This window comes from Gymnogyps californianus, chromosome 11, assembly GCF_018139145.2.
Source record: "Gymnogyps californianus isolate 813 chromosome 11, ASM1813914v2, whole genome shotgun sequence".
Taxonomy (NCBI): domain Eukaryota; kingdom Metazoa; phylum Chordata; class Aves; order Accipitriformes; family Cathartidae; genus Gymnogyps; species Gymnogyps californianus.
Genome location: NC_059481.1, coordinates 6,848,745 through 6,860,778, shown reverse-complemented (window position 1 = coordinate 6,860,778; position 12,034 = coordinate 6,848,745). Strand labels below are relative to the sequence as shown.

The window sequence follows — 12,034 nt, the reverse complement described above, 5'->3', positions numbered from 1 at the left end:
TTATTTTGAGTACAAAACTCTTTCGTTTTAAAAAAATGCATGGCTTTGCAGAGTTTTTTTCAGAAGTAAAATTCATGAGGAAGCATCAATGTCTTTAAAGCCCTGTTTAAATCTCAGGTCAACATTATACTTGTATTTTGTTGTAGCAAACTTGACACAGAACACAAATAATTCCATTTCCATTAAGTAAAAATTCCCCTAGACTAAAATGAACTTACTTCATATCAAGCTGAAACTATTCACTGTATATGCAGAGATGCAGGAAAATATAAAATTCAGATTGTGGTTTAGCTAGGAAAAAATATGACTTTTAAGGATTAAGAAAACTAGAGAGAGAAACAGCAAGTCTTCGATTTCTACAGCTGACATGTCAAAGCAAACCTATAAAAGAAAGTATCAGGACAAACACTGCTTGCTTAACGTACACTGATAAAGTGAAGTCTGTCCGTGAATAAGTCAACAAACTGTGATTGCAGTCTATCAGAAACATAAGGATGCTGGCATGCTCTCTAATGTTAAAGACAGTGTACATAACCAAGACTTATGCAGCTCTTGTTTTCCACTGATTTTGTAAGTGCTTTTACATAGGAAAACCATATTTATAAATAAGTGAAAAGATTAACTGCTATTTGTTCAGGTTTCTCCCAGATATCTTCCTATGGATAAAGCTTGAAAAACAAATATTCAATACCTGAAAAAACTAAAATGTGACAAGTACATTACAGTCCGAAATATATTTCAAGCAAATAATTTTTCAGGTACTTTTCTCACATTGCCTGCATATCCACAGAGTTCATAAAACAACTAAATGACGATTTATGCATGGTAACTTCCTTGGCAGTAATTGTTATGCCAAGGAAAACTTACTTACTGATTGCAGACACCCATACAATAACGTAAGGATTTTTTTATTGCATGAACCAATCAATCAGTGTGGAGCACAGATGGTGAATGGTGAAAACAGAAAATACAATGTTCATTTTTCCTTTATTTCTAAAGGGAATATCTAAACTATATTGTTGTCACTGAGAAGTACGTCTCTGCTCTGAAATGTAGAACAAAATAATGTGGGCTGACCTAGAAACTGTACAGTTTCTGTGGTTACAGAGGTAAAATCATGCTGCAAACATGAGGCAACAGAACATAAATTACTATGTTACATATGTAACTTGGCTCATGTATTTGTCTTTAGAATCACAGAGAATTCAAGAAATCAACATATTAATTCTGAAAATCAGGTCAACAACAACAACAAAAAGAAAACGACCCTAAATCTGTAGCACTATTTCAGTACTCAAAAGCTGTACTTAATCCACAGGAACTACAGAGAACTTGTAAAGACTGAATACCACATCGATATTCCCAGCACCAGCTCAGGAACTTCACAACTCATCTATTGTTTTATTTATGAATATTACAGCTCAAGCTTGCTCGAGTTCCACAAGGACTCCATGGCAATCTTTAGGGTGAAGAAAAATCACAGGTTTGCCATGTGCACCTATTTTTGGCTCTTCACTCAATATTCGTATCTTTTTTTTCTTCAGTTCAGTCATAGCCGCTTTTATGTCATCAACCTTATAAAAGAAAAATATAGTTCACACAAATTAACATATTACACTGTATTACGCAGATTCTACATTGAGGAGCAATAATATAATTCCTTACTAAAATGTTATTTCTAAATTCTAAGATAATTCTGAAAATAAATTAAATTATAAAAGTTTTAAAACATCTAGTCTTAAAAATAAAAATCCTACAGAAGTTTGCATTTGTTATTTGAAGATTTTATAAAATATTGTTTAGATTGTGCTATATTTAAGAAATTATTAAACAAAAATCACTCTTGCACAAAGCCCATTGACTTCTTATGTTGTTACTTTATAAGGACTCCATAAATAATCTAAACTCTGTATTACTATTACTAAGAAGATCATATTGCCTTCAAACTATCAATAACTAAAGAAGAATGCCTCCCTGTCTAATTGATGACAGAACACTGACTCATTAGATGCTGGTGAAAAGGAAGGGTAATGGGCAGAAGGTAAAAGGGAAGTCCCTTTTAGATGTATATCTCCTCCTTCTGAGTAGGTTAAGCTTCATAAAGTTTCCTAAGAAAAACCTTGGAATTATCAGAACCATACCCAGAATATGACCTGGTTTTCCTATTGAACTTAATTCTAATAATAGCCTTTAACATAATATTTCAGTACAGTTTCCTGCAGAAATACATAATTAACAAAAATATGTCTACATTGTATAATGTGATCTTAAGTCTGATGTCATGTCATCAGATTAAATTAGAATTTTCCCAAACCTTAAATGCATTCATTCTTTGAAATAATAAGATTAGCACTCAGTTTTGCAAATCCAAGAGTCAATCAAGACCTAGAATTAAAATAATAACATTGCTGCTTTTCAAGCCTGAGGTGTCTGGACATAACTTGGTGAATAAACTTGCATGACGCCATTGTAGGGAAGAAGGAAATACCTAGCTTTAATTCAGAGGAACAGACATCAGTTAATTCCTACTCATTTGCAGCAGTTTTGTTCATGAAAATTCTGAACTCACTACAGTTCTTCCTACACACAACTACCAGTCTGCTAAAAAAAAAAGAAATAACTGTCAAGTTTTATCTAAAATAAAACAGCACGGGTAATGTGTGCCATAGCCCCCTCCAGGTTGCTTCCCCAAGCAGAAAAGCCACTGCAGCTGCTGCTCCTGTCCTGCAGAGATGGCCAGAAGAGGAACTGTGTCTGGGCTCAGCTGGAATGAATTACTGCATCCCCAAGGAAGCAGTGAGAGTAAACAGTGGAAAGCCTGTGGGTGCATCTGTGTTAGAAGAGCATCGGGCTCCGATTTCTCTCTTATTCTACCCACTGTCCAGCATGCTTTTCATTGCAGGTATTAAATTCAATTACAGCTGGTCAGGAATAATTTATTTTTTTCTTATAATGCTTATTTTGTCTGAAACAAATTCCCTATCAAAATATCTGTCTAAAATTTTCCTTTCCATACTAAGACAGAAGGAAGAAATGAAAAGCATTTTGATAAACTTGTCAGGCTTCCTCTCCAGTATGGAAAGAATTTTTACAATTCAGCTTTTCACAATAAAATTGTTCATAGAAAGGTATTTCTACAAAATATTTTTTAAATTTCAAATGAACAATCAATTGACACTGAAGTTCTTTTATAGTGTTTCTGAAAACTATTTTTGCTCAACTTCAGAAGATAACATACCTTTGAAATTGTAAGATTTTTCCATTCTGAGGAGAATGGAAAATTGGAGGAGGGAGGTTAATATCTTTTTGATTGATGGTAGTGACCAAATCTGTTTTCAGTCCCACTTAAACAGCAGGTCAACAATGGATTGCTTTTTTCTCCATGTAAATTAGTTTATAATCTTCCATTTGTTTTTACGTGGAGACAAACATGAGGGACTTCAGACAATCTTTTTCTTAATATATATATATTTTTTTTTTAGTGAGTTACAAGATTCATTTAGGCAAATCTGGCTGCAAGTAGTACTAGTTTACAGATTAATGGAAATTAACTGCTAGATTATGACTCCTGGCTTGCTTGACCTACTGTATACAGTTACAAATTTTCTTTTTTAACACAACACTTCTACATTGTCCAACATGGTATAACTAGCATGTCCCATTCTTCTCAATTTTCATAATTAACAGTATGACTTCCCTTGACAGCCAGCTTTGGTTTATCTGCAACAAGATCTCTCATACAAAATGGAGATCTACATAGAACAATTTCAGCTGGTAACAAGTATTTCTTGAAACGTCTTAAAAGGGATTACATATACTTGAAACTCTTGGGAGCTTTGAGCTCTTTTTGCTGAGAAATGCCTACAACTTCTTTCTCTTGTACCTGTAAGCACCACTGGTCTTACAGAGGGCTGGAGGTTTTTTTCTGTCTTACTGCAGATCACTTCTTTCTTCTACAACCCCCCATTTCAGCTGAGGTCTTTCACATTTCTATAGCAGAACTGCCTAGCAATACAATTTAGGGTCAATTTAAACAGAATTAATTTTCTTATTCTTGAACATCTGCAAATAGGCAAACTTAATGTAAGGAAAATTGCAATTCCTGTGTGTATGCAAAATTTCTCAATTGTCAATGAAAGCATGCAACTGCAAACACTGATCTTTATAGATTTATTCTGAAAACAATTTTTACTCACATCAGTAATCCTATTACTTTTTATTATTACACTTTGCATTAAATAATAAAGTTTGCAAGACTCAGATCTGTAAAATATTAAAAACATATATCATGGACAGCAGCATGAAATTTTGCATCAAACATCTACACTGAAACATAAGTATTCTAAATAAGATAACTACTTTACCCAGCACCTTTACATCTTGTGTACTTCCAGACCAATCTGCCTTTGATGGACAAGGAAGAACAGGACAGAAGAAACTCTGCTTTACTGCTGTTTGGTAAGTACGACTGACAATCTTTTTTGAATTCTGTATACAATTATCAACTAAATATCAAACAGGAAGAAAGTTCTGAAAATCTAAACTATGCCTTAGCTTAAACTTACAACTCCATCTTTTTCCAGTGTATGTCCTTTCTACATCAGGAAGTTAACACTTGTCAAACACTCTTCACAAGCCCTGGGGCTTGTCCACCTTCCACGCTGGATACTTAACCCTCCCCTCACCAATTTAATCTTTATAGCATAAAAGAGAAAAAAATTATCACATAGCTCATGATATTGAACTGTGATTTCCAAAACAGAAAAAAGGCACGTTTAGGACTTCTGCAACATAAATTCTCACAAATATGACAGCCTTATATATTTGTTCTTGACACAGGTCAAACCTATGAAAAAATTATGCATACTTCAATATCTCTATCTTATTATATGATACATTGTGTTAAAATACCTCAATGCAGATATGATGCATTCCTCCAGTCTTGTTTTTTTGCAGAAAGCTTGCAATGGGACTTTTCTCTCCTAAAGGATGTAGAAGTTCCAGCTTGGTATTTCCCAGCTCCACAAAAACAGTGTAGACACCATGTTCGGGAAGAGCAACAGTCTTGCTCACCTGTGCTCCTAACACATCTTTATACAAGGACTGAGCTTTCTCCAAATCAGGTACTGCAATTGCTACATGATTAAGTCGGCCCAGTTTCCACAAATAGCTTGGAATGTTTTGAGAAAAGGAATTTGATGATGATAGAGTTCGTATCGTGGGAGCTGAAGTCTGCAATCTGGTAAGAAGCCCTGAAAAAAAGTGAATAGCACCGATACAATGCTTTTGAGAAAGTATCAATATCTGCTCTTTCCCCTTTTAATGAGGCCTATATAACTCCTATGTCATAAGCACACCAGTGTGCAAAGCTGAAGGTAGACTGAGACCAAGGGAAGAATTATTCTGTACTACTAACAGCTCAATGAAAGTTTTTTTCAGAGACTATGTAATTATTGAGAAGTATTAAAAAAAAAACAAACCAAACACAAATTTGGTGTAAATGCTTACATATGCCTGTTAAAAAGAGGAATACATGGCCAAATGTAATGGTCAACTCTATAATGTACTTAGAAGTGAATTCTGAATTTTTTCAGAGCTTCTTACAAAATAGAGAAAGGAATGAGGATATGCCTATACATCTAGAAATTATAACAAACAAACAAACAAACAAGAAAACCCAAACAAAACCTCGGACAGAACTGATACTGCCAGATCCAAAAGATAAAAGACTTGAGCTCTCAGCTGTCAGAACTAACTCCAGCAAGGAAAGAAATGTCATGCTGCATCTGAGGCTTAAGGTATCCTAAAACCTCCTGAGTTTGATTTCTTACTTTCTCCAATGATTAAGTCATCTGCCCTTCTTACTTTTCACATGCCATACAGGTCTTATACTTCGTTTCACTGATCTATTTCAAGATGCTTAGAAATATTTCAGTTCTAAGTACTGTGAACAGTATCATGTCCACCTGACCAATAATAATTTAGAACATTATCTTTAAAAGGTCAAAATCATAATAGCTTTTTTAATGTAACTAGTGCCACTGACTTCAGAGTGACTTACAAAAGAAAAAGAATATGATTTGGCTCATCATAAATGAAAAGGTAATTATAAAAAAATATTGGATGACCATATGACATAAAGGTAAGGGCTAATGTAGACAAAAGATGGAGAAGTCATGGAGAAACGCAGTGGCATGAAAAACTGCTTAGATATCTACAGAACTCTTCACTGGCTGCTCTGACAAGGCAGTACTGAACTTTGCACTGTGTCAAATTGCTGTGTTGCTCACAAATAGTTCCAGGGTTGCTTGTTTTTTTAAAAAAATCACTAAAAAAAAGATATAAAATGAGGGTACTTACAAATTAATTACCTTAAAAATTAATCTGTCAGAGTACTAGAATCTGGAGAGGCTGGGGGTAGGGGAGAAACTATGATCATATCAGTTGTTTCTAGCACCAGAATTAGAATTAGATGAAAGGATACATTCATAAAAGCTGCATTTTAATTTCATGCCAGTTTGCTTTAGGCCATGTCAGAGTTCCCAATGCCTCAGGGCCAAGCTAGAGGCATCTCAGCATGTTGGAAGTCTTTGAGGCATTCTTAGCTTTAAATTCACAAATGTGCTATTTTGCTAAGAGATTGTGCCAAGGATGCACTGAGCTTCTGGATGCTTTGCAATTTACTGAGGATAGCCTGGCTTGCATTTTTTCAGGCTCTTTGTACTCTGTAAAGTTAGTAGTAGCTGTAAGGTTAGTAGTAGCTGTAATTAATCAGCTAGCTTCACTGTATGAAACTGAGAACTACCATTTCACAGGAATTCAAGACTCTACAGCTATCAGTTAATTTTTCTTCACAAAGACAACTGATGCAGTCCTTAAATCTAAGCCTTTCTGAACATTGTGCTGTGATGGAAGAAGTGTTTTTGTGTGTATTTGAGACTTAAAATTATAACGTGCAATGTACTTACTTCCAAAGACTTAGTATCACAAAAGTAAGTCTTTTCAGAATCTTCTGATAATACTGAATCAACATTCTACATTAAGTATTTCCAGAAACTTGTCCAGTTCTGCAAGTAACTGCCCTGGAGTATTTCTTGCCAGCCTTTCACACAGTACATCCCGTCATCTCTTTCATCACAGCCAGAAGTTCTGGAGAATTCTTTTTCACTTGTTAGCTTTAGGCTATCATACTGGCATAGTAGAGCAACTCAATATTTCCAAGTACTTTTCAACTTTTTACATGTTAAAAAAAATCCCCTAGCCACTTCTACACAGAAGAAAAATTCTTGTTTTTCAAATGTCTATGCTGACACTATTTTGTAGATAGACTTGCCATCTAAATGCAGCTGTATCAGGAGTGAACAAAGCAATTGTCTGAGGAACAAATACTATGCAATGCTTATAATGTACAAAATAAGAAACATGCAGTATCTAGTTGCTGTAATTAGAGGCATGGATAATTAACTAGACTAGAGTTTGACCAGATCACCAGAGTAAATAATGTATTAAAAAACTAAAAAAAAACCCCAAACCCACACTCGCCATACAGTCTTTTCTGTCCACCTATGATTCTAAGTAGCTCTGTTTCCTACAATAATTTCTTAAGACCTGATTCAATTCTTGCTAAAGTAAGAGATACTCTTCCACTTAGAGGAGGTCAGTATTCTCCAAAAGAGAAAAATCCTTTGAAAGATAAGGACCACTTACTATATAATTTGTTGTTTCCTAGAGCCTTTTATTGTTTCATTCCTTCTTCCAAATAGTAACAGACCGCAGTTCAGTAGAAATACTACTAATGTAGATTTTTCAAGCAAACTTTACTGATGGGAAAGGCTAGGATTCTTCCCATTCTTTTTGACATCTCCTATCTGTAATTTTTGCTGTACTTCACACAGGGCATATGACTACATGGTTATTATAATTTAATTTGTATTTTGTCTATTTTCAAGTAAATTGACAGAAAGTAGACACACAGACTGTTACTCAGCTATTACTGAAGCAATAGCAAAAAAGAATAGCAAATACTATTTCTGTTGGGTTCTGCCCAAAAAATGTGTGACTTTTGTGGTGTTTCCTGGAAAGATAATAGATTGAAAAAGTGAAGTATATTCCTAGGATTCTTGCAAAGTCAAAGATACTTAAATACCCACTTATATGACAATACTATTTATGCATCTCTCCATTTCCTCCTCTCACTTAATGGATTAGGTGGTAGAACTCTGTATATTTTTCCTATGAGTATGTAGGGGCAGAGGACTCTTCAGCAGATTTGTTTTTTTTTTTTTTTTACTTTATTCTATGAAGTCTTGTGAATTTATCCTAGTTCTAGTCATATGCATATAGAGCTTTAATTTTAAACCCATAATTACCAGTGTGAATTGACTGAGATTAAACAGAAAGCATTTGTGTTTTTCTTGTATTATATAGATTAGTAACTATATAGATTACTTAAAATTCTAATCTTCTTCTTCTAACCCAATAATCAAAAGATGACCCTCCAGTGAAAAAGAAAGCTTTTCAGCACACTTCAGATTGAAACCCCATCACTTCCATGTTTCAGGAAAGAAACACTTATATTTATGCATATATCACAAAACTAGTCCTATTAACTGTTGTGGCTAAATTCTTCAAGCACAAAAGCATTTCTCCACTGACTTACAGAGTTACTCAAGTAATTCTTAACTTTCTCCAATGTTAAAAATATTACTTTCTCTGCTTCTTTTGAAGCCAAGGGACACTGTGACTAAAGCATCTACCCAAGTATCTGTCCTGCTTGAAAAACTTGCATATGCTGACCAAATTCACACATGCAGTTGCATCTCCTGGTATATACAGCATTTACCCCTACTGTTTTTTTTTTAAGACCTCATTTTTCAAACACTGACAACCAAATCTGAATTTTTCTAGATATTTTGTCCTTTAGAGAAGATTCAGCTGACCCTGCTCTCATACATGATTGCTGGCTTCCTAGCCTCAGTGATACTGCAGAATGTATGTCACCTTCTTCAGCTTCATTTGAAGAATATTTTTAAATTGATCTATTTGGGTTTTAGTCCATTAATGGTTGACTGATCTACTAGTATTATGCACATCAGAGTTTAAACATGTACAGTTGTACCAATTGAGGCTTATATTCTATAACAGAGCAGATTATGAACATGAAGTAACAAGTCTGAAGTACCCCATAAAATGAGATCCTCATTCTTCAAATGTTTATTCATGGGCTTGTTGCTCCTTATGTGGGGCAGTGTTCATTGACTGACCTGGCCAAGTAATCAAATGCAAGCCAAATCCAACTGAATTCAGTCATGTTCTCTACGGGGAGGTTATACAACTGTGGGTTGCAGTAAGAAGAACCTTGTCACTGGGCACCGCTCTACTGTCAACCATTTCAGATTGAGAAAAACTCCCAAGCATGGAGAGGATGCTGTCGCCATAGGGAGTTTGGCGTACAGAGGCTGTGTATTAGCGCTCTGGACCACATGGAGAAAGGGCATAGTCTGGCCATTCTTAAATCCCAGCCATTTTGAGGTGGCATTAGCATCTTGGAAACTTTGCCAGTCAACAAGGCTTAGGTCATCCATAGTGCTGCTCTGCTCTGTGCTGGAGGTGGCTTTTGGGAATCAGATGGGCTCCATAGTTCCTAGAAACTGAGTCTCACTTTGCTGCAGCTCTGGTTTCTTCCAGCAAAGTGCAATTATACAAAGGTGTTTTCATTCCCAGTATCCCACTGATCGATCACTGACAGCACTGAGTGTCTCATTCGCTTTTCTCCTGCAGTCTATGGCTACCGAGTAAAATAGTGTGATTTAGGTATGGTGAGTGAACGGTCCAGATAATTATAATGAACGGGAAATGATTTTGCATTTGACCTCCAAGCTGTACTTTAAAAAGACAAGCTCCTCCTTGCGCCTTAAATACTAAGTTTGGAGTTTGCTGCATAAGTTTATTCCAAGCCAGATAATGTCAGTTGTTAATTTATCTGTCATCTGGATCAGAAGACCTTGGTTTTATTTATAAAAGCACTTCTGTTTTGTTGTGGCCTGTAAGGCTCTCACGGAGAGCCTCGGGCCCGCTCCCGCAGCCCAGGGCGGGCAGGAGCGGCGCGATCCCGCCCTGACGGCTCGCCCGGCCCCAGCACGAAGCGGGACTGCCCGCCGCCGCGGGGCAGGAGCTCCAGGCCGGAACGGGCACCGACACCCGCGGCCGCCCCGAGCCGAGGCCTGAGGCCGCGCCGCCCCTCACGGCGCCGCCGCCCGCCCCGCCCCGCCACCGGCCCGCCCGGCCCCCACGTTACCGGCCGCCGCGCGCCCCAGGAAGGCCGCCATCTCGCCGCCCCGGCGCTCGCACCCAGCCCGGCCGCGGGCAGGCGGGGCCTGCTTGCGGGGGAGCGGCCGCCCTCCGCCGTCACCATGGCAGCGGCCGCCGCCCCCGTCCACGGCGGGGCCGAGCGGTCCCCCGGCCGCCCGGGGCTGAAGGCGCGCCCGGGCCGGGAGCCCTTTGGGGCTGCGTTTGTAGGACCGACGCCACCGGAGCGTCTTGGTACGAGGCAGCGGCAGTGGCAATGGCTGTGTCCTGCCGAGGGGCTGGTGAGCCCTCGCTGGGGCGGGTGGGCGCAGCTGCCCGGTGCCTTTCCCGGAAGGAGAAAGCTCCATCGGCCAGGGGCGGGCCCTACGGCCGCTGCCAGCCGGCGTGCGCGGCCCGGGCCGGCCGCCTTGGAGCTGAAGGCTGCGGCTGACTGCGGGGAGGCGGCTGTGCAGCAGGCCTCAGCCGTGTCGCTGCATGCTGCTCGCCTCTGCTGGGGCAGCTCTGCACACTGTCTGTTTGAAAAAGAGGGTGCAAAAGAGGCCAGTTATAGCAAGGGACATCTGTAGAGAGAGAGTTTTCTGACTAAAGCATTGTGCAAAAGAGACTCGGGACAATGAGCAGGCTGTCTTCTGGTGCTGCATTCCTGTTGCGTCAGGGACACAGGACATTGCAAGTCGCTGTGATACATCCTAAATATGTAAACAGCTTGTGCCACTTCAAATCTGATAATATCTGAATAATTAAAAGTGCAGATCAAAATCAGTGGTCAAAATGGTATTTAAAAGTCCCAATATATGACACTTTCTGCTTCCAACCCAGGTTGTAAAGTGTCAGATATGTTTATGATGTTCAGAGAAGCACAGGTACAGGTCATACTCATGCCTCTGCTGGCTGGGCCCTGCTCCACACAATGGTTTCTTGAGGGTGCAAAGTGCCAATGAGAGGACACAGAAGTTGCATAGCAGGGCTTTGTTTTGTGTGCACTGAAAAGACTTCTTTTTTTGGTAGGAAGAAAATGTGAAAGCAGCAGAGGAACAGCAGAGGCAATAGCAAGAACAAAGTTAGAAGGTTGGTCAGTTTTGAATCCAGGTGCTGAACGGCTGTGGATGGCTGGGAACGGCAGCAGGCAGGGTGAGCGCAGCCCCGGGGGCAGCCCCTGCTAACGCATTTTGCAGCGTGGAGGAGGAATGGATCGTCTCCCCCAACTGCAGCAGCAGCTTCTTCACCAGGGTCTGTGGGTGTAGTGCTTAATTTGACTTTATAAAATAAACTTTAAGGAAACTCTCTGATGTGAAGTTACAAAACAGTTGAAGAACACTGGGCAGTGCTCGCTAATCGCCTAGGCGTGTGAATGCCTGCCTAGTTGGCTGGGAGCTTGGAGACGCCAGATAACGTCGGGCATTTTGCTCACAGAATCAGCTGGAAATGTGTGGTTCCAAAATAGCCCTTGTATCTGGGTCAGAGAGACAAAACTGCAAAGTAAGATGACTGTAGCTTTACTATATTTAGAGCAGGTTTTCCAGTGCTGGTGAACATCCCAATCTAGAGCAATACCACGCTCTTCCAAGGGGAGGAAGCAGCAGCCATCAGTAGATGACTCTGCAATACCCAGCTTGTGGTTCGGTGCGATCGCGAGCAGGCGCGCCTAAAGAAGCGGGTATGACATGAATAAACGAGGCGGTTCTGTGACAAAAGCACGGGTGGGAGGCAGAAGCGCTTTTGGCTC

General features: G+C 39.3%; 1 protein-coding gene across 1 annotated transcript; it reads right to left on the bottom strand.

Annotated features, from left to right (window-relative positions):
* Window positions 1-807: 807 nt before the first annotated feature.
* Window positions 808-10,328, bottom strand: MCEE (methylmalonyl-CoA epimerase). Its single transcript, XM_050903419.1, has 3 exons — window positions 10,298-10,328; window positions 4,912-5,252; window positions 808-1,574 (listed from the first exon to the last, which is right to left on the bottom strand). The coding sequence occupies exons 1-3, from the start codon at window positions 10,326-10,328 to the stop codon at window positions 1,422-1,424; spliced, it is 525 nt and encodes a 174-aa protein (XP_050759376.1). The 3' UTR covers window positions 808-1,421.
* Window positions 10,329-12,034: the final 1,706 nt, after the last annotated feature.

Excerpts from the sequence above, each read along its gene's own strand:
- MCEE (XM_050903419.1), bottom strand. The coding sequence starts at position 10,328 with ATGGCGGCCTTCCTGGGGCGCGCGGCGGCCG. Across the intron at positions 5,253-10,297 it reads CCTGGGGCGCGCGGCGGCCG|GGCTTCTTACCAGATTGCAG; the intron begins GTAACGTGGGGG and ends ACTTTTTTTCAG. Across the intron at positions 1,575-4,911 it reads TGCATCATATCTGCATTGAG|GTTGATGACATAAAAGCGGC; the intron begins GTATTTTAACAC and ends TTCTTTTATAAG.